We start from the raw sequence: 22,437 nt of genomic DNA, 5'->3' as shown, positions 1-22,437 counted from the left end.
TGGCTCCAAGTGTTCCTCAGCCAGAAGTAGCTGCTGTCTGGAAAATACTGTGCTTTATGGCTGCTGTGGTATTCATTTGGCATCCAGTGTTAGAGACAGGATGCTGGGCAAGGTGGATTTTGGGGCTGTCCCAAAATATCTGTCCCTTCCTCTTAAGTGCTTTTCCCTCCATTGTCCTAAAACACAGTTGTTCAGTAATGGAACAGTCTATGAAGCTTGGTGTTGAAACCCCAGGAGCTGATGCTGTAGGAAGCATTAGGTAAAAGTGGTGCAGTGGACTCATTTCGCATCTTCTTTTTGTGACTGGAGAAGAGTGTGTCTCAGGAGCCTGAAGTGGTAGGATGAGCATGTATGTGCCTGTGCACCACTTCATTGGCAAATTGAAGATTTGCTTTTGTTGCAACACATGAGCAAATATCCTGCATGGATGTTGTTTGTTTTCCAGCTCTGTGATTTAAGAGCAGGGAGAGTTGTTTTACTGGGAACCTGCGTATTTGTCAAAAGCTGCAGCCAAGTTGGCATGGATTCATCCACTCTAATCTAGGAATGCCCCTAATATGGTGGGTGGGGAAGAGAGGGAAAACTTAGGTCTCCTCACTAAGGATCATGGTCTGAAGAAGCTGTCCAGGATCAGAGTTTATTCCACAGAGGGATGTGGAATGTAAGAAAAGACTCTTTCAGAGTGCTTTTTTTTTGGTGTGTGTATCTATATCCATGTATAAGTGTGTGTTGTATATTCACATGGGCATACATATTTGTATACACACACGGGCACACATGTATCCTTGTTTTTCGGCTCCATGGATTCCAGTGGAATCCAGGATTCCTGGGGGGCAAGTAATGAATTCACCCTTTCTGTTTATGGGAAACTTGGTCTTTGAACTGAGCTTTATTTATGCCATGGGGATTGCCAGTCAGTGTTTACCTAGTCCAGGAAGGATGAATGCAAATCCAAATCCGGAGTCTCTCAACTCGCTCTACAAGTAATACAAACTGTCTAACTAACTGGACAGATCTTTCAATGATAAACAGGATTTTGTTTAGTTCTTGTTGTTCTTAAAGAAGAATGAAAATGCTTTCAGCTGATGTGTAGGAGTGAATGGTCTCTCTCAAAATCCCCTCTTTTTCAGGGAGAAATTATGGTTCTTCTGGTTATAGAAGAAATCTGTTCAGGAGCAAACTTTCACAATCTGGACTCCTTACCAAAAGCAACTCTCAAGTAACATTCGAGACCCATCTTAATTGCAGTTCATCTCTGCTCACTGTGTCTTATTACTGTGCTGATAAAATACAAAATAATTATGCCACTGATTTAGTTTCATACCAAACTAATACACCAATAAGATGCTTGCCACAATAAAGTCATTGTTGGTGGCAGTGTGGTAACTACTTTGAGTTAAATCTGCCTTCTTTTCTAGTAGAACTGTTCCTGTGCTACTTAAAGGAAAAGGGCATGGAAGGTAGGAGGTAGTGAGAGCCTGAAATACCCTGTAGGCTCACCATTCACTAGGGCAATGTAATCCTGTAAAATTGCTGTCATAATTAGTCTCTTAGATCTGAGTATGTATAAAACACTTCTGTCACCAGTCTGCTTTTAAAAAATCTGCTTGAATTTTTAAGGATTAATGTAGATTTAGCAAATGGCTTCTGGAAATCCATACAGAAATACACTGAAGAGATCAAGAGGTTACACAGATTCTTAGTAACAACAGCTAAGGAATCAGGAGTGCAAAAGGGCTGTTCCTAATCTGTAAGCAATTTTCCAAAGAACAATATTCTGTGTGGTTGTTATTCAGGACTCGTAGCTTCTGGCATGTACACAGCCATGATAGTCTTTTTGAAGAGTGTAACAGGAGAAAAATGTGTGTAATCTCTCTTGTTTTTAGCAGCTAGAACATGCTTTTTCAGTTTGTCATTTTCTTTGGATTTATGTGATTCTTCCCCAGCCCACATCTTGTTTTATTGAGGAGAGGGGTCAAGCTTTGTACATTATATGTGAAGCTCGTTACTGTCCTGTTGCTCAGTGTCTTAACACTGACCACAGCTGCTCTCAGATCCTCTCCCTCTGGGAAAATTTCAATGCCCAGCATAGCCTTTTGAGACAAAATAATACCTGTTGTTATGCAGAGAGTCCTGGATGGTGAGAACACAGAAGAAAGCCTGCTGTGAAAAGAAGAAGGTGCCTATATGTGTTTTGGTTTTGTTTTTTTTAAACCAAACAACGTTGCGTTTTCTAGGTTTGGAAAGGCTTTAAGGAAAAGCAAACACTGCCTCGTGCCCTGCTCTGCTTGCCATCATGTTACTAAATTAGCAGGAGAAATCAGTCTGCTTTGTCATAACTGTACAGCAGAGGTCTGGAATACTACCTCGGTTTAAAATATGTTTTCACATGGTGGAGAAAAAAAAAAAAAGGGTGGTCTGGGACTCACTGAACTGTAGGCACCCTAAGAGTGGAAATTTAGAGTATGTGTAGCTTAAGAGTCAACTACTGGAGCATTTCTACCTCTTCACAGCAAAATGAATGGGCAAAAAGGAAAGCAGAGGTACATTACATGTACCTGTACAGGTTTTATATTAAGATTCGTACATCTTAGGATTCTTCTTTGTTTACATGGCCTACTATTTGGGTTTCAATTAAATGTAACAACGTCATGAATGTTCTGTAGCTTATTTTATCCAGTCCACTTGCTGTTGGTGTGCTCCTGTAAAAGCAATTTCTTATTCATGTGTGTCAACTTCCTCTCTCTTCCACTGAGAGTGTAAGAAATTAACTTTACAATTTTGGTGTTTTCTGCAGGTTTGAGGGCTGAACTGCGCCATGTCATGGTGCATGTGTCCTTCATCACACAAAAAAAAGAGTCTAGATTGCTTTTAGCAGGGAGTGTGAAACAAGATTGGGTCCCTGATCTTTACCAGAATCACTCTTTGGGAATAGAGCTGTTTTTTTGTTTTTGTTTTGGGTGGTTTGGGTTTTGGGTTTGGTTTTTTTTTTGGTTGTTTGGGGTTTTTTTCTATTTAATGAGGATGGGGAAAAGTCTGTAATTTCTGAATGGAATTCATTGCACTGAGAAACGGGTTAAATGAACAATGTCTCCTCTATTTTGGGCTTGAAATTTGTTTTAGACTTGCTTCAATTGGTGCTCCTCCACTGAAGTATACATGAGTGTGCAGCACACAGACCAACCTAAAAGAGAAATACTTTCTTAGGGATCTTACTTATGAACTTTTCCCCCACTTACTAATATGCAGTTAGCCATTAATCTCATGTCCTAGAATGAAAAAGACTTTTTGTGGCTAGTATAAATGGTTTCTTTACTCCTGAAGATTATTTCAGAGTGGTAAAGAAAAGTACAAAGCAGAAAAGAATTGATGATGTGTGTTACTAGTAAAGTTTGTGTGTGTGGAAGTGTGTTTGCAAAAATAGAGAAGGGATTTGGTAATTTCAAGATATATTTAAGAAATGAACAATAGATAATCAAAATGTGGCTTGTCTCCACTGCCAGCATGGTGGTGGGGAGTGGTAGGAGCGTGCAAGGCAGAATTGCTCCTTTTCTTTGCTGTAAGGACTTAGATCAGTTTGAGTTAATCATAAAATAGGTGCCCTTTTTCTCCCTGATTAATTATAAATGCTTGTTTCTGCATGTATAAATCTTACCCTCCCAACTTGCTTTGTTTCCCAGTTGGTTTTGTTCTTAGCAGCTGATTTACTGATGCTGTGGCTCATTCTTTCTCCTTGTGAGAGCTGTATTTGTGAATGCAAAGCCCCTTTTTTCTTAGGTTTTAGTTCTGAAACCAGTGTTTACTCTCATCAAGTTCTTTGCCGTTTTATTCCTTTTTCCTGTTGCAATATCTCATTATGCTTTTATATATACCACATATACTCAGTGTTAGAAAGCATGTACGTCAGTTTAGTGTGCTTGGGTTAGCTTGATTTATGATGGTAGCAAATGCTGAAGGAGTTACTGTAGTAATGCCTCCAAGGAATATGTTTATGGAGACTACTGTGTAAGGCATTAATCGAATCAAATGCAAGTACATAGTTCAGAGTATGTGCTCAAAACATATGCTTTGAAGTAATTTATCTCAAATCTTCCTCACAGGTATTTCTGTGTTATGTTTTGTGGTTTTTTTTTAAACAATAACATCAACTTTTGTGTTTCTTCAGTGGAGTAGGACTTATGTAGACATGTTCTGTGGTGAATAAAAAAAACCCCCAAATATATCTCTGGCAGTTGTCATTATAAAATTTGCTGTCCAGCTGGAGCAAGATTTTTCTGTCACTGCGGGTGGCTGTGTGGCTTTTGATTTTTGGTTTCTGAAGACCTGCACTTTGCAGCAGTGACTCCAATCAGGAGACTGACTTTTCCTCTGTGATAGTCCCAAGGACTTCTGTGCAAGACATGTTTGCAAATATGAGGAGCTGGTTCTATGTTACAGAGTTACTCTGTCACAGAAGATGAGATTTTGGTAATGGTGATACAGTGAGTTTCGAAAGGCTGGATTCTCAGTTCTAGGGATCATAGGTATTGTTTTGTGAGCTGACTGAAATTTAAAATGTGAATTTCTTCCTACAGCTGATTTTTGGCGTGTGTTTGCTGAGTTCTTCCTAGCAGTTTGCTTTCTTGGCCAGCATAAACCCCCCCCAAAAAATAATGTCTGCCTAATTCACAGCCATGAGGTGAAGATTAGTTAACACTTGGATGACAGGAGGAGGAATGGAAAGCCTGACATTATTGATACAGTCGGATTGGAAGCTGGCAGTTGGAGCACTGCCCGGTAGATCATTCAACAGTATTTCCTGCTCAAGTTAACCAACTAACTAGATTTTCATTATTTATTTTGTCCTGGACTCTTACCCACAACTTCAGGGAGGTAGGTGTGGCATTGCCAAAAGGAAGCTTTATATGCAATCCAGAAAGACCAAGGCACACTTTTTTTTACCCCCTGTTGTGTTTTAAGGAGCCTTTTTCACATGGCAAATCATTTTATTCACTTCAGCTAATCACAATTATTATTGTCCTAATGTACAAAACATTTAACACTTGTCTGTTTTACTGTCAAATAAGTGGTCCTGGTATTTGAGGAAAAAAACATTTTAAGAAAATGTTTTAAGAAAAGAAACCAAACAAACCACAACACAACAAACTGTAGGAACATAAAATTGCCATGTCATACTGATTTTTCTAGTCCATTGACTGTTTCTGGTAATGGCCAATGCTAGAAACACTGAATGTGATAATCATGGAACAACCTGATTATGTTGCTCATGCATTAGCAAAACTTGGCATTTCCATTGAAACATTGACTTCCTTTCCCCAATAAATCAGGGAAAACAAATCTGCAGCCTTTTTTTAACCTGTCCTATGACAAAAGAGAGGGAAAGGTATTAAACAATCCTAAGTATATATTGTTATTCATGTTATTATTTTTTCCTTTTTAACAGAGGAGCAAGGCCTTGGCTCTTGAGGTTTCACAGTGGTGTTCATGGACTGGCTGTATGTATAGAATGGTGTAGGAATATTTCTTTTATTGGGTTGAAAACAGCTGCCTCTTCAACATGTGAATGACCACCTCTTTGAACTAGGACTCTTTAACGGGTCAACAAAAGACAAATCTACCCCTCTGCTATGTGCTATCCCACTCTGATTGATTGAACACTTTGCTTTTCTTAGTCAACTGGCACTTATTACCGTAGTCTTAATGAAAAAAGGCACTGATCAGCATTGTCAGTGTTTCAGGGTGACTTGAGCGGACAGAATAGATGCAGTCATTTCTTTGCATTAAAGTGGTGTGGACATAAGTACACATTGGTACTTGAGCAGAAACTTCAGGAAACTGGGGACTTGATGTATCCTGATTTGGCACCCCTGCGGAACATTGGGGTATCCTGGGAGAAGGATAATGAGGAAATTGCCAGTGAAGTGTAAGAAATGTGCTCCTAAGACTGGACTTGATCATTTCTGAAGGGTCAGTGCACCTTATCTTTTTGTAGTCTTAAGATGACTCTTCTGCACCAGACTTTCTAAATGTTAAATATGAATCTGAGTTATCCTGACATCTTGCTCACAGGAATTAATTTCATTTAGACTTGCCTTAGTTCTGTCAATATTCAGGTGTTTTGGGACATGCATATATATATGGGTTGGTAGAGGGGGATTGGTGAAAGAATGGACAAAACATGTTCCTGTGTTGACTGCCTCTTCAGAAAGAGAGAGAGCAAAATGAGGGAATGGATGAAGGTCACTCCAGCGCTTTCTTATCAAAGTGAGGGAGAGGATAGTTAGAAAAGTGATACAATGCAAGGGCTTTGTGTTGCTTTCGTAGAGTTCCTTTATGCTCTATGACTAATACTCATCCTTGTGTACCTGAATGCACGTGTATTGATTCCCTGGTGAAAGGGTAGTTGATAGCAAGCTGTGCTATGCTGTATTCTTCCTTCAAGGGATAAATACAGTAAATCTGACTGTGACTGCAATTGTGAGATTAAACTAGAGTAAAGCAGCAAGCAATCTTAGTAGCGGATTCTTTAAATTCCTCCTCTTTTTATTTAAATGCAGTGATATCTTCCCCCCGTTTACTGGGAAATCTGGGTTAAAATGAGTGTTTGTTGTTTGTAATAGTAAATCTCTAGAGCAGCTAAAAATTTTTGGGTTTGGCTGTAACCCAGCACTTTGCAAAGAAAAGAACTTGTTACATGTGCTTTGGTTGATTGTGTAATATAATATTAATGGTAACACAGTTCCTTTGCAATTAAAACATTGTTTTCCATTTTGCTCCTTCCAGGCAGTGCTGATGAGTAACATCACAGTAAATGACCGAGTGATCCAGAGTCTACGAGGTATGTTGTAATACCCCTCAGAGGAAGGGTTTGCAAACAAGTTAAGAGTATTCCTTATGAAGAAAAGGAGGTCAAAATTTTATGCTACACCATTTTTGTTAGTACGTTAGGCTGAAAGGCTATTCTTACCCAGTCCTGTGCATCTTTGATGAAAAAATTCAACAATTATTTATGAATTTGTATACAAAAAGTGACCATGACAGATGGATGAAGTTAGTGTGCTTATTGTCGATCTGTTGTTTGATACTTCTATTGTAATATATGTAGGTATATATATGTGTGTATTTTAATATATATTTTAATCCTGTCTTGGTCAGAAAACTTGAAAGAGTTACAGACAGAATATGGAAAGCTACAGCTGGATGTTTACTGGTTTCAGAAGAACCAGACTAACCTTCAGAGGAAGTTCTCATATGACCTGTAAGTATATTCTTTCTAAAAGATGGCTTCCAGAGTTGTAGGTGACTTGGTTATAACACAGACTATTCTTGTGATATCTATAGCACTGTTAGTAAATATACATTTTTAAGGAGAAAGTAACACCTGACACATCTTCTAAAATTGCTCACAGTTGATCTTGGAGAAGAGTGTAGACCTTGCAATGGTTGGCATCTCAGTATCCACAAACTTCTCCCACACTTCTTGATGTTCCTTCCTTTGCAGGAGGAGAAAGGTAGCAATATCCTCATTTAAGAGTGAGGGGAAAATGGAAACACAAGGAGGCTAAAGTCTGAAGAAGTTTAAGAACTAAGATTTGGGAATACCCGATGAGAGGCTGTACCTCATTGAGCTGCCATAGGTCTCAGAAAATTTCTGGTACACTTATGGTCAGAGCCATGTGTTCTGCATTACTACTCATACCTAGTCATGTTTTTTGTTGAGATTTCCCACTGAATTATATGGCATGGATAACTGAACACAAGTGCTTATCAGTATCCTTACACTAAATATACATTTCTGGTATTTCTAGGAATTTCTCCTGGGTTCTTATGTATCAAGTACACTTTGCCCAGTGGAAAAATGCAGAGAGAGTATTATTGTATAATTGAAAATGTTATAAAAAGATGACAGAAGTCAAATGCCTTTTTTTAACTGCATACACTGTAAATTACTCTTTTTAAACAATCAGATATTGAACTGTAGAAGACAGTGATAAAATTGGTTGTGCGTGTGGAATGCATAGAACAAAATTTGTTAACTTAGAAGGCACAAAAGTAATTGTTTTTTCTCATGCCCAAGTCTTGAAGTTTCATCTTAGCATTTTTTGGGGGCAAGCTTAGTGTTTTCTGTACGGAAGTCAGCAGGAGTTATGTGAGCTTACTGGTATTGTGTGCAAAAGGAGTGCACGTTCCTCAGCAGTTGACTTACTGAGATACCCTTGGTGCACACTGTGGCTGGCCAGTGCTGTCTGCTTGTGGTAGAGCTTGTTCAGCAAAGACTGACTGGCAGCACTGACCCTTTTCTCCTGCAGCAACCAGAGAGAAACGGAAGCCTCTGGACTGATCTTTTGAAGATATTTCAATATTCAGATGCATTCTGATTCCTAGGAGCTTTGTTTGCTATGTAGCTGCTTCTTTGAAAATTTTGCTACGTGTAAAAAGTCTGACAATTAGTTTGGTATTTGTAGCCCTGACAAGTATAAGAATGTGAGTGCACGAGTAATATTTTTTTGGCAGGGATGAAAGCAGCTGATGATACGTGCTCCTGGAGGACAAAGGTGCTCTGTTTCTTATGGTGCAGGCAGGGGAAGCAAATTCAGCAGCCTGGGAGGGGAGAGGCTGCCCACGTGTTCCCGTGCATGCAGAGCACACCTGTATGTGGCCAAGTACACAGGTTAACGCGGACACACAAACCACTCGCATGAGCACGAACCACACCAGTAGCCTCCTCCCGCTCCCTGAGGGTGGGGGTCCGCTAGTGCAAAACGCGCTTGTGTACATATGTACTTGCTGGCACCACTCCTTGTGCCACCCACGCGCAGCCCTCCCAGCCCGGTCTGACTCCAGTTGCTGCACTCACACCCCCGTACATGGTCACACACACACACACACACACTGAACAGAGAGTCCCTCACCCAGGAAAGAGTTAAAAAGGCATTTAATAAGAAATGGGACAGACTGTGGTGGTCAGGTGCAGGGCAAGGCCAGACAAGCGCACCGACCAGCAACATGTTTATACGCGACCAACTGTTTATCGCCTCATCTCTCTCTTTTCTCGTGCTTGTTCCTGCCAGAGATCCATCCCTTTCCCTGCGTTTGATCCCATAATAAGTCTTGTGCAATCCTGACATGTTCTAACCCTTCATCCCATAATGTGTCCCCCACCCTGAGCAGGAAACACCTTGGTCTCGTTGACTCATCTTGATGGGTTTTAAGCCTGGACACAGGGTCTGAGGCTGATCTGAGACAGCATGGGGATGTGGGGTGGGGTGGACAGGGTGACCCTTCTTCTGAGTCTGTAATTTAGGCTCCCCGCTGCCCTTGTGCCTCTGTGCTCCTTTGGGCTCATGGCGATGGGCCTTGGATGGGCTGATGGCTTCTGTGATGGGCCTGGGGGCAGCTGGGGAGGCTGTTACGTGGGCACCTTTGTCTGTGCGCTGGTGAGGTCTTTATCACAGAAACTAACTCTTTTTGATCTTGTGATAGAGAAAACATGCCACAGAGACTGAATTCAAGAGCACTGTTTTTGCCCATTTGGAGTATGTCATGTTGATGGGATGAGGTGGAGAAAACAGTGCTGTTCTTGTTCTTCGGAAGTTGTTGTATGCATGAGCAGAGTATTCAAATCTCCAGAAATCCCTTTTACAAGAAGGGAATTCCTTCACAGATAATAAATAAAAAAGAAGGATTTGTCACAAATGTTAAATGAGCTTTATTTTCATGTGCAGTGTGGGATGAAAGAGCATTTGGGAAAGGTTGGTTTATCCAGCTTCAGGCTGTCTGTATACCACATCTTTCTCAGGCTTGCAAACTGAGGTGCAGGGAATGCTGATGTTCTTTTATTTCCTAGAAATTAGTGAATATGTGCATAACTCAAGCCTATACTGTTTTATTGTCTCTGATGTTCACTGACTTAGGAAGCACTGCTTATTTTGATGACTCTTCCATGTATTAGCATTAGCAAAATCAGACCTGAGAATAATGTCAAGAAGAAAAGGTAATACAGGTAATTAATTTGTCAGTTCATAAAGGTAATTAATTTGCCAGTTCATAGCATACCTGTCTGCCACTCTTCTTCCTTTCTGGGTGCAAACTACAGAACAGATTTTTTGCTTTTAAAAAGTGGGGGTGGAGAAGGATGAAAATGCCATAAAACGAGTGACTTGCTGTCATAGAGGGCACGTGCCCTGAGAATTCCTCTGGATTAGGTAGTAGCTTATTTGCAGCTTGAAAACTGGGATATGCCCGTCTGAACCAGCTGCAGTTACACCGGGAGTATTAACACTGCCAGTGCCAGGCTCAGAAGAAATTAATCCCCCTTTCTGTCTTAGTGAGGGGGAGATAAAACTTGCAGCATGTTGACCAAGTTGTTATATGTACAAAGGATGGCGAGAGAGGTTTTGCATGCAGGAAGACATGTTTGCAGGGTCTGTAACTGATGGTATACATTGAACTCAAATTTACCTTAGAGTGGAAAAAAACAAAGGGGAGAGAGAGAGAAAGGAAAAAAAGGGTTAAAAAAAACCCCCAACACACTCCTTTGCCACTGGGGCCAGCAGGGAAGAGAAACTGTGTGGTCCCCAGCCAAGCCTCTTCCTTGGGCACACTCTCCAGCGCAGTGGGTGCTGACAACGATGATGATTTTTCACATTTTTCCCTAGCATAATGCACTTCTTATTGGGGTCCACTCAAAACCACTATTGCTTGTTCGTGTTGGGATGAAAGCATACTTGGGGTCATATGATGACTGGTTTCTAAGCCTTCTACATGTGTGTTATGGGGTAATGCTTATCTGCTTTGTTATTCACTAGATCTTGGTCGTCTTCTAATATAAACCAAAAGTTACAAAACAGGTTATGAAGAGAGTGGGGGACAAAAGGTGGTCTTGCCCTGATGGCAGTCACTTCTCCTGAGAAACCCAGCTTGACAACACTCCTGGGGTTTGCACAGGATCCTCAGCACAGCCACAAAAGGGGAAAACACTGCCCTGGGAGCTTCAGGAACAACACTGCCGCAGCAGCCTCGGGCTTACCTCGAAGTTAAGGAGCTGTGAGGGAAAGGCAGGCCACAGAACTGCAAACAGAAGACCCCTGGTGTCATGACGGTTAATGGACTAATGGCACTGTGTAACTATTGAAAGTATATAAAAGATATACAGTACTTGCATCTTGAGGAAGTACTCCTTTTGGAACTTAGAGTAGTGTCGTGGTTTAAGCCCAGCTGGTAACAAAGCACCACGTAGCTGCTTGCTCACTGCTCCCCCACGGCCCCGGTGGGATGAGGAAGAGAAAATACACAGAAACAAGGTCGCGACAAGGACAGGGAGGGATCACTCACCGCTTATGGTCACAGGCAAAAGACAGGCTCAACTTGGGGAAAACACAAAATCAATTTAATTTACTACAGGTCAAAATAAGGATAATGACAAGTAAAACCAAACCTTGAAACACTTTCCCCCCACCCTTTCCTCCTTCCCAGCTGAACTCCACTTCTGATTTTCTCTACCTCCTCCCCCACAGCAGCTCAGGGGGACAGGGAATGGGGCTTGCGGTCAGTTCATCACACCTTGTGAGGGGGAGGACTCCTCACTTGTCCCCTGCTCCAGCGTGGGGTCCCTCCCATGAGAGACAGTTCTTCATGAACTGCTCCAGCGTGGGTCCTTCCCAGGGGCTGCAGTCCTTCAGGCACAGACTGCTCCAGCGTGGGCTTTCACACAGAGTGAGGGCCATCTTCAGGGGCCTCCCCCTGCTCTGGCGTGGGCTCCTTTCTCCCCGGGCTGCAGGTGGGCCTCCGCTTCCCCGCTCCCCCCCGTGGGCTGGGGGACACAGCCTGCCGTCTCACCACGGGCTGCAGGGGCATCAACCTCCTCTGGCACACCTCCTCCCCTCCTTCCGCACTGACCTCGGTGTCTGCAGAGGGGTTCCTTCCTCTCACATCCCACTCCCCTCTCCGCTGCAGGTTCCCCTTCTGAAATATGTTCTCCCAGAGGCGCTACCACCGTCACTGATGGGCTCGGCCTGGGCCAGAGGTGGGTCCGACTTGGAGCCGGGGAAGCTTCCAGCAGCTTCTCTCACAGAGGCCACCCTTCCTCCACTACCAAAAACCCTGCCACACAAACCCAAACCAAATACCTGCTGATGCACTCCATTTCTGTAACATGTTTTGTAATGTCTTGCAGCACTGCACTTTGGTGAAATGCTGAGAAAGGGTGTTCAGTTTGCTAGCAGTAGCTTACACCTGTTTCTTATTTCAACTAGTTCCTTGCTGTTTTCTCTTCCTAGCTAAAATCCAAATACACATTTCTGTTATCATACTAGAAATGCTTAGTGGAAGACAAGAAAATTCATGTAGCTTGTTGAGCTGTCTAACAAAAGCAGTTTAAATAAAGGACTGTCTGCACCATGAGTTTGTCCTTAGGACGTAGGTTAACACCCCATTTTTTCCTACTGACTTCTCAAATGTAAGCACAGATCGTAGAACTAAGAAAGTAATAAAAAGAGGAAGAAAATAAAAAAATGGACATGTTACAAAAGAACTTTTTAGAAGAGTGTGGATGAAAGTTAACTGCTCACTTGTTCACGTTTTCTCCAGGTCACAGTGTATCAACCAGATGAAAGAATTAAAAGAGCAATGTGAAGAAAGGGTAGATGAGCTTACAAAAAAGGGTAGCAATATACCACAAATCAAAGAAAACAAAGACTTCTCAGAAGATTCAAAAAGGAATAGCCAGGTATGGTTTGGGTAATTTCTTAAAAATCTTTTTCTTTGTAATTTCTAAGGGGTTTTTCACCTTTCTGCTATCTCCAACTAATATTAGCCCATCTCTTTAAGTTTTACACTGCTTTCCTTCACATTTGTTGAATGTTTCTGATCTATGGGAAATGGAGCAATTCTGAGGACAGAAGAGGCAGAGGTCCTGCAGGATACTCAAAATCACTGTGTCTCTGAGACAAGCAGAATTTGAGAGGTAACGCTGGTAGTGGTGTGGAGCCCATTAAAGAATATTTACACTGCTGAGATTTGGTTCACAGCTCCTTTTACCTTGTTAAAGTACTTAGTTGCTTTGTGTGTTGAAGATGTGTTAAAAATGAGGATAAATTGTGAATCACATCAGAGTAGCAGCAAGCCTTGAATACGATATTGTAGTCCAAGGGTCTTTGAGGTCCATCAGCTATGAATTTTCACAGAAATCCTAATGTCAGCCTTTTACTGTGGGAATGAGGGGAAGATCAAATGTGCTAGCTGTTTGCTTTTGGATATTTCGAGTCAAAGAACCACAAAAGGTGTGTGACTTGAGAAGGCTTACTAGGATGGGGCAGGCTTGCCACACAGGGTAGCTGTGTGCCAGCTGACTTTTCCTTCCTAGGGTACAGAGGGTAAGAGGAGATCCTGAGAAAAGGAAATTTAAGATGATCCTGTTGTATTGGCATGTGAATTACTGATGCTTCTTCAGTGAAGGAGGATTTGGTCAGGAATAGGACTTGATTGGTTAAGCTTGATACAGATGGCCCTGGAAACACGCACTGAAGCTCCTAGGTGAGAAGGCAACTGATGTATTTCTATGTACCGAAGTAGCCCTTCTGTCAGGACTACAAGCCCAAGTTACAGAAGTTACATTTTTTACATGTGACTGCAATGGGACCTTTCCCCCCAACTCTCATTGCAAAGGCAGTGGGGGTTTGGTGGTGTATGCCCTTTTCTCTTTGGCAAGGAAAAGGCTACTAGAAGAAACAATTTGATGACTTCAGAAGTGGAAAGGGTAAAGCAATGAGGATTGAAGCTGGGTTTTGCAAAAAGCTGGAAATTGGTGGGAGAAAATGGCTGAAACATCTGCCCAGAGACGCCTAGGTGTTCAGGTAATGGTTCCAGTCTGTGTCCAGTCCTTTATGTAAAATGGTGGGAGAGAGAACTGCTAAGTTTGTGACCTTTTATCCTGGGAACCTGCATTGTACAAGAGCTGCAAAATGACTGAAGCATTAGAGACAGGAAATGCCAGCCCGTTATCCCTTAAAAAAAAAAAAAAAGTGAAAGCTCTTGTTTATCAATAGTTTTTATTACAGTGTCAAATAAGTAAATAAAAAGTAGTAATAGTAATTTTATAGTGAAAAGTAAATTAAAAGCCCATCATTTGAAGAAGATATATTTGTTTGTCACACCAGTGTATCTTGTTTAATGTCAAGGTGTGAAATACTATTTGGAAAGTGATGTGGGGAAGACCATGAGGGGGTCAACTTAATTTCTGGTGTGGCTTTGCAGCAGATTTTCATTACAGTTACTTGCACCAGATGCTTTTTTGTTTGTTTTGCAGTTTGGTTTGTTTTTTTTTTTACCTTTTTGTTTGGAAGGAAAATCATCCCAAAAGGAACCTGAGGAGTTTGGCTGAAGCTCCTCTGCAGGACAATTTCGGTCTCCTGCAACAAGTCCCATAGCTGGAGGCAATATTTACTCAAAGCAGGCAGTAGGTTAAGCAGGGCAGGTTACCCGTTTCCTTTTAATCTCTAGAGGGGATAGTCCCAGATGAGATAGATAACCACTAACCACAGCCTAAATAAATTCTGTCTGCTTGTGTTCTCTAGCATCTGTGACAGTGTTTCTTATGTCAAGCTGTAACCTTCTCAGTTGTTTGTTTGCCCAAGGATTGCAACTTTTTGCTTGTGCAAAAGCTGTGTTATTTATCATTAGTGCAAGGGGACCCTGAGGAAATCTGTGTACGTTTTTAGCTGAATAATTCCTGTTTGTAAGATGTACATGCTTATGTAATGGAAAGGTCAGAGTTAAAATAAAACAGAGAAAGAAAATGGAGTGTTGGTTGGTTAATAAACAGCTTTTCTTACAGCTCTGTATTTTAAGGAATGATGTATACTTCTTGGCTGAGGAAAACACAACATGTTCCAATTATTATCTTTTTATCCAACCACTTCAACTTAAAAAATTTTCAGCATACACCCTTTTAATTTATTTGACACCATGATTAAAAATTGCTGACCTAGAAATTTAAGATAATATAAGCTAAGGGCTTTTGCATATTTAATTAAGAGGTGATTTCTTGCTAGTAAGTGCAGGCTTAGTATTTTTACAGAAGAATTCATGCCCAGCATAAAGTGAAAAATAATCTTATGTTCACTTTCTGATGATTTCCACTGTGGAGGGTGACCTCAAGAGGCTGAATTATTTATGAAACAGAATAATTTTTAAATACAGCATTTTTGTTTTAATGACTGAAGGAAGGGAGTTCTTCTGAATATCCTTACTACAGTAACCAAATATTCTGTGGTAATACTTGTTTCTCAAGATTTCGCAAGAGTTAATGCTAGGTTATTTGTTGTTGATGTTGGATTTCATGGTGTTAACCCAACAAGGTCTTTAGTTCTGCCTGCCTTTGACTGAGCTTAAACATTTTCAAAACAGCCAAGTAATCATATCCTACAAATCCTCTACAACTTTGGCTTCTTGGTTATTAAACCATTTATTTCTGCAGACATTTCTCCAAATGACTGCATGAACACTTGACAACCTAGTGTTTTATTGACCTGCTTAGAACAACGGGTAGCTACAGTCTTACCAACATCACAGCAGAAAACTTTGTTGACTATGACTTCCTATACCATAAGGTTTCCTATTCATATGTATAGTACCAGGTATAAAAAGATTTATATCTCTAAATGTCTGTATGCTTGTTCTTTCTCTGTGTCTTTCAATTTTTATTTTTTTTTTTAACAAAACAAAAAAATTAGCAAAAAATCCCCATAGAACAAACAGTTCCATAATGGTCTGGTTTTTTGTGCCAGAGCTGGTATACACAGCACGGGCTCCAGGCACATTTCATGTTCAGTGTTCGTATGAACTGAATTGACATAGCTTTCAGCCAATAAAATGCCAATATGAGTAAAAGTTGTACGTGGAATTTTAATTGCTAAATTGGAAGATCTTCAAGGTGGTGTAGATCTTAGCCATTAATCTTTAAGCAGGTCAGATGCTGAGAGCAGTATAGTACCAGCATTTAATACATTCTTAAGTGAGCTCCATCATGTTAAAACAGATACTGTTGTCTAGTTGGTTGCTTTATGTTTTTCTTATCTTAATCCTGCATTCAACATAGTTTCAGACCAGTGCTGTACAGGTTTGCTTAATTAAAGTCTTATTATGCCCAAACTCAGTTTACCTGTCCCTGTAGATTACTAACAGTAGTTAATGCCATCTGCTTTTTTTCTCCACTGATGCTGACATTGTAGCAGGGCAACAGTGGAGAAATGCCTGGTGTTACTGTTCTGTGACCCTCAGAGAATAACAGGTAGTGTTGTTTCTTGTGAAACACTAACCAAGAAGAGTAACTTTATTGTTAGCTGCCATTACAATAAAGGTGTGTTAAATTCTCCCAATGTGTTGTGCTGTTATATAGAAGCATCACTGCATATTCAAGATTGTGTGGTACTTCCATCACCAATAAAAATTACAGTCCAAATATTTCCAAGTTTGTTAGGAATTTTTTCCCCCACTGAATTCTTATCTAACTTCCACTTCCCTTTCCAAATCCAGGAGTAACATAGACCAATGCTTATCTATGTACATTCACTTTATAGGTCAATATTCAACTACCAGCCTTGAAGCAAACCGAGTTCAGGCAGGCTGACTTGGAACAGCAGAAACGCAATGAAGATGTGCCTAAAGCAGTACCTACAGTAAAAAAGACAGACTTGCTGCAGGCTAAAGGTGAGATGGAAATCACTCTCTTACTAGCAACTGGTTAAGAATGTTTGTAATTTAACTGAACGCTTAAAAACCCCCCATTTTTGTACAAAAGAGTAAGATGGAAAAAGTGACACCAGCAGAGTGAACTTTATTCAAATTTCCAGCTGTGGAGAGGTATAATATCTATTCAAGCATTTTTATTACTAGCATTTCTACTGGTTTAATTTTGTTGTAATTGACATGTTGCATGTAAATAAAAATACAAACATTTACAATTCTGGAATCATATCCCTCATTTAATACAGAGAAAATACCCTGCTTTTGGAAGCAATGATTTTCAAGAACGTTTAGTATTTGCTTTCTTAATAAGTTTGATACATCTAGCCTGCTACCCGACCTGTCGTGGTTTCAGCCCAGCCGGTAACAAAGGACCACGCGGCCGCTCGCTCACTCCTCCCGCCCCCCTCCGGTGGGATGGGGGGAAGACGGAGGAGAGGAAAAAAAAAAAAAACCCAAACCTGGAACCTCGAGGGTTGAGATAAAGGCAGTTTACTGGAACAACACAAAGAAATTGCAACAACAACAACGGTACTAATGAAAAAGTATACAAAAAGAGTGATGCACAGTGCAACTGCTCACCACCCGGGACCCGACGCTCTGCCACTTCCCCCACCGAAAAGAAGAGCCCACCCCCCGGCCCGCTCCCCCTTTATATACTGAGCATGATGTCACATGGTATGGAATAGCTCCTTGGCCAGTTCAGGTCAGCTGCCCCGGCTATGCCCCCCACCTCCCAGGTTCCTGTAAAAATTAACTCTATCCCAGCTGAACCCAGGACATTATCCACCCCTTATTCTATACCATCTACATCATGCCCAGATCTTACATTTTCCAATCGACCACTACCACTTCCTTGTCTTATATATATAAGTATATGGACTTGCGTCCGTCCCCGTCGTCCCCCCGCACACACACACACACGCGAATGGTATTCCTTTAGCGTATGGGCTATTCCTCTAATGTGTCCATTGATTTTATTTAGTCCATGACTTTGGGGCTCCATCTGTTGTAACAGTTCTTCAGGATAAGAGAGATGGTGTGAGATGGTGGGTTGTTGTATGCTGCCTCTGGAACTTGTGGCTAGTACATTTGGTGCAACTCACGCCCTTGTTCTGCAGGTCGAGGATGTTGATCTTGAGGAAATTGCTGGGTGTCAGTTCAAGTTCTGTCGCTGTTGTACTTGGCTTAGTTTCAAAGTCCATCCCGCAGTCATTTGGGTAATTCTTACAGTAATACCCTTGATATGGCATATAGACACTATAGATACAATGACATGCATTGGCAGGGTATTTAGCAGTTAGGTATCATACAGCCCAATTCACTGGCTATTCTCTCCCAAAATCAAATCTCCCTGAGGTACACATCGAACTTCCCCATCCTTCTGCATCACCCACCAGGTGTACCCAGGTCCCTGAGCAAAAACAACCCCTTGAATGGGTTTGCCTCTGCTTGAGGGAGGACTAACCCAGACTGTCTTTCCTAACATACTCCTCATGCGCACTACAGGGACTTTATCGCCTTCTACAGTATGTGGAAGTCTTGGTTGGGCGGGGCCAGCCCGATTGGCGGATCCTCTAGTATTAACTAACCAGGTGGCTTTTGTTAAATGTGTATCCCAATGTTTGAAAGTCCCACCCCCCATCGCTCTCAATGTAGTTTTCAGCAGTCCGTTGTATCGTTCGATTTTTCCGGAGGCTGGTGCGTGATAAGGGATGTGATATACCCACTCAATGCCGTGTTCTTTGGCCCAGGTATCTACGAGGTTGTTTCGGAAGTGAGTCCCGTTGTCCGACTCGATTCTTTCTGGGGTGCCGTGTTGCCATAAAATTTTCTCTTCAAGGCCCAGAATAGTGTTCTGGGCAGTGGCATGGGACACAGGGTATGTTTCCAGCCATCCAGTGGTTGCTTCCACCATTGTAAGCACATGGCACTTGCCTTGGCGTGTTCGTGGGAGTGTGATATAGTCAATCTGCCAGGCCTCCCACTGTTTATATTTCAGCCATCGCCCCCCATGCGACAGGGGTTTTTGCCGCTTGGCTTGCTTAATTGCGGCACATGTTTCACATTCGTGGATGACCTGTGCGATAGTGTCCATGGTCAAGTCCACCCCTCGATCTCGAGCCCATCTATATGTTGCATCTCTCCCCTGATGGCCTGAGGTATCGTGGGCCCACCGAGCCATAAATAGCTCACCCCTACGTTGCCAGTCCAGGTCCACCTGAGACACTTCAATCTTGGCGGCCTGATCTGCCTGCTGATTGTTTTGATGTTCTTCAGTGGCCCGACTCTTGGGTACATGAGCATCTACATGACGTACTTTTACCACTAGCTTCTCTATCCGAACAGCGATATCTTGCCACAGTGCGGCAGCCCAAATGGGTTTACCTCTGCGTTGCCAGTTGCCCTTCTTCCATTGCTGTAGCCACCCCCATAGGGCATTTGCCACCATCCATGAGTCAGTATAGAGATAGAGCACTGGCCACTTTTCTCTTTCAGCAATATCTAATGCTAGCTGGATGGCTTTCACCTCCGCAAACTGACTCGATTCACCTTCTCCTTCAGCAGTTTCTGCAACTAGTCGTGTAGGACTCCATACAGCAGCCTTCCACCTCCGATGTTTTTCCCACGATGCGACAGGACCCATCAGTGAACAGGGCATATTGCCTCTCATTTTCTGGCAGTTTATTATACAGCGGGGCCTCTTCAGCCCGTGTCACCTCCTCCTCTGGCAACATTCCAAAGTCTTTGTCTTCTGGCCAGTCCGTGATCACTTCTAAAATTCCTGGGCGACTGGGGTTTCCTATGCGAGCTCGCTGTGTGATCAGTGCAATCCACTTACTCCACGTGGCATCAGTCGCGTGATGTGTAGAGGAAACTTTCCCTTTGAACATCCAGCCCAGCACTGGCAGTCGGGGTGCTAAGAAGAGCTGTGTTTCAGTACCAACCACTTCTGAAGCGGCTCGAACTCCTTCATATGCTGCCAATATCTCTTTTTCAGTTGGAGTATAGCGAGCCTCGGATCCTCGATATCCCCGACTCCAAAACCCCAGGGGTCGGCCTCGGGTCTCTCCAGGTGCTTTCTGCCAAAGGCTCCAGGTAGGGCCATTCTCCCCAGCTGCAGTGTAGAGCACATTTTTAACATCTGGTCCTGTCCGGACTGGCCCAAGAGCTACTGCATGAACAATCTCCCGCTTAATTTGTTCAAAGGCTTGTCGTTGCTCAGGCCCCCATTTAAAATCGTTCTTCTTCCGGGTAACTTGGTAGAGAGGACTTACAATTTGACTGTAATTTGGAATATGCATTCTCCAAAAGCCCACAACACCTAAGAAAGCCTGTGTTTCCTTTTTATTAGTCGGTGAGGACATAGCTGCTATTTTGTTGATCACGTCCGCAGGGATCTGACGACGCCCGTCTTGCCATTTTACTCCTAAGAACTGGATTTCCTGCGCAGGTCCCTTGACCTTACTTTCTTTTATGGCAAAGCCAGCCTTCAAAAGGATTTGGATTATTTTCTTCCCTTTCTCAAAAACTTCTTCTGCCGTGCTGCCCCATATGATGATGTCATCAATATATTGCAGGTGCTCTGGAGCTTCACCTTTTTCTAGTGCAGTCTGGATCAGTCCATGGCAAATAGTGGGGCTGTGTTTCCACCCCTGGGGCAGTCGATTCCAGGTGTACTGGACACCCCTCCAAGTGAAAGCAAACTGTGGCCTGCACTCCGCTGCCAAAGGAATGGAGAAAAATGCATTAGCAATGTCAATTGTGGCATACCACTTAGCTGTCTTTGATTCCAGTTCATATTGAAGCTCTAACATATCTGGCACAGCAGCGCTCAGCGGTGGCGTGACTTCATTCAGCCCACGATAATCTACTGTTAGTCTCCAATCCCCATTAGATTTCCGCACGGGCCATATGGGACTATTAAAGGGTGAGTGAGTCTTGCTGATCACTCCTTGGCTCTCCAACTGGCAAATCAGCTTATGGATGGGGATCAGGGAGTCTCGGTTGGTGCGATATTGCCGCCGGTGCACCGTCGTGGTAGCAATTGGCACCTGTTGTTCTTCAACCTTCAGCAACCCCACAACCGAAGGGTCCTGGGAGAGACCAGGCAGGGTAGACAGCTGTTCAATCTCCTCCGTCTCCAATGCAGCTATACCAAAGGCCCAACGGTACCCTTTTGGGTCCTTGAAATACCCCCTTCTGAGATAATCTATACCAAGGATGCACGGGGCCTCTGGGCCAGTTGCAATGGGGTGTTTATGCCACTCATTCCCGGTTAGACTCATTTCGGCTTCCAATACGGTTAGCTCTTGGGATCCCCCTGTCACACCAGAGATACAGATGGGTTCTGCCCCTTTATAACTTGATGGCATTAGGGTACATTGTGCACCAGTGTCTACTAGAGCCTTATATTCCTGTGGGTCTGACGTGCCAGGCCATCGAATCCACACTGTCCAGTAGACTCGGTTGTCCCTCTCCTCCACCTGGCTGGAGGCAGGGCCCCTCTAATCCTGGTTAGAATATCTGTTACCCACTTTTTGCACATGTGAATCAGAAGTCCCTTCAAGAGGATCAGAAATGAGATCGGCCCATCTACTGCGCCCGGGGGACTGCTCACGGGAAACTGGAGCAGCAGTTTTCCAAGAAGAATCTTCTTTTCTGGTTGCTTTTTCTCGCAACTCCCGTACCCGTGAATCCAAGACTGAGGTAGGTTTTCCATCCCACTTCCTCATGTCCTCTCCATGGTCACGCAGGTAAAACCACAGGTTAGCCCGTCGTGTGTACTTTCTCTCTCCTCTCTCTTGGGCAGAGGAACGCTTACTCCCAATAACTGCAATGCGGGCCTGTACAGGTGAGGAGGAGGACATATCTACTTTGAATTGCTGGAACTCTCGGGACAATTCCTCTACAGCTGAGACACAGGCCCGTAGGGAGGAAGAGAGACTTCCTTCATATTGCCGGAGTTGGACAGCCAATTCATCCACCGTTTGTCCATAGCCTTCTTTCCAGGACATTACTGCCAATGAGTTGGCATAGGTTGGTGGTGCACTTCGTAGAAACTTCCGCCACATCGGTTGTGTGCATTGGACTTCATCTGGATCTGTGGGTGACTGCGCATTTTCTGGATCATTATAAATCACCTCCAGCACGGCTAATTCCCTCAGGTACTGGATACCTCTCTCCATGGTGGTCCACTTGCCTTGGTGACATGTAACTTCATCCCTGAAAGGGTATCTTTCCTTTACACCTAACAGAAGTCGCCTCCAGAGGCTGAGGACTTGTGTTTTTCTCCCAATCGCCTTGTCGATACCCCCTTCTCTAGACAGAGATCCCAACTGCTTGGCTTCCTTACCCTCTAATTCCACACTACTAGCCCCATTATCCCAGCATCGGAGCAGCCAGGTAACAATGTGCTCACCTGGGTGGCGGCTAAAATCTTTTCGCATGTCACGCAACTCACTCAGGGATAGAGATCGGGTAATTATTTCAGGTTCTGCCTCTTCCTCCTGTTCTCGCGATGACCCTGGTTCATCTTCATCTCTCACTGAGCGAACTGATTTCTTTGTGTGTTTCTTTTTCTGTACAGGGGCGACTGATACTGGCACAGGTTGGTTCTCTGGTTTAGTGGCAGTATCTGTCACCGGGGTAGGGGCAGCCATGCTACCTGTTGTCGTGGTAGGGGCGGCCACG

The 22,437-nt window shown here is 43.0% G+C and overlaps 1 protein-coding gene across 3 annotated transcripts in view; it reads left to right on the top strand.

Annotated features, from left to right (window-relative positions):
* GOLM1 (golgi membrane protein 1) overlaps nt 1-22,437 on the top strand; it is a 42,050-nt gene that overhangs the window by 12,610 nt on the left and 7,003 nt on the right. For all 3 annotated transcript variants that reach the window (XM_069775887.1, XM_069775889.1, XM_069775888.1), the window contains exons 4-7: nt 6,784-6,838; nt 7,156-7,258; nt 12,589-12,727; nt 16,578-16,707. In XM_069775887.1, coding sequence (XP_069631988.1) covers nt 6,784-6,838; nt 7,156-7,258; nt 12,589-12,727; nt 16,578-16,707 — 427 coding nt within the window. The remainder of the gene's footprint in view (nt 1-6,783; nt 6,839-7,155; nt 7,259-12,588; nt 12,728-16,577; nt 16,708-22,437) is intronic.

This window comes from Haliaeetus albicilla, chromosome Z (assembly GCF_947461875.1).
Source record: "Haliaeetus albicilla chromosome Z, bHalAlb1.1, whole genome shotgun sequence".
NCBI classification, from domain to species: Eukaryota; Metazoa; Chordata; class Aves; order Accipitriformes; family Accipitridae; genus Haliaeetus; species Haliaeetus albicilla.
Note: the sequence above shows the minus strand (reverse complement) of the source record. Positions and strands in the feature narration are given on the sequence as shown.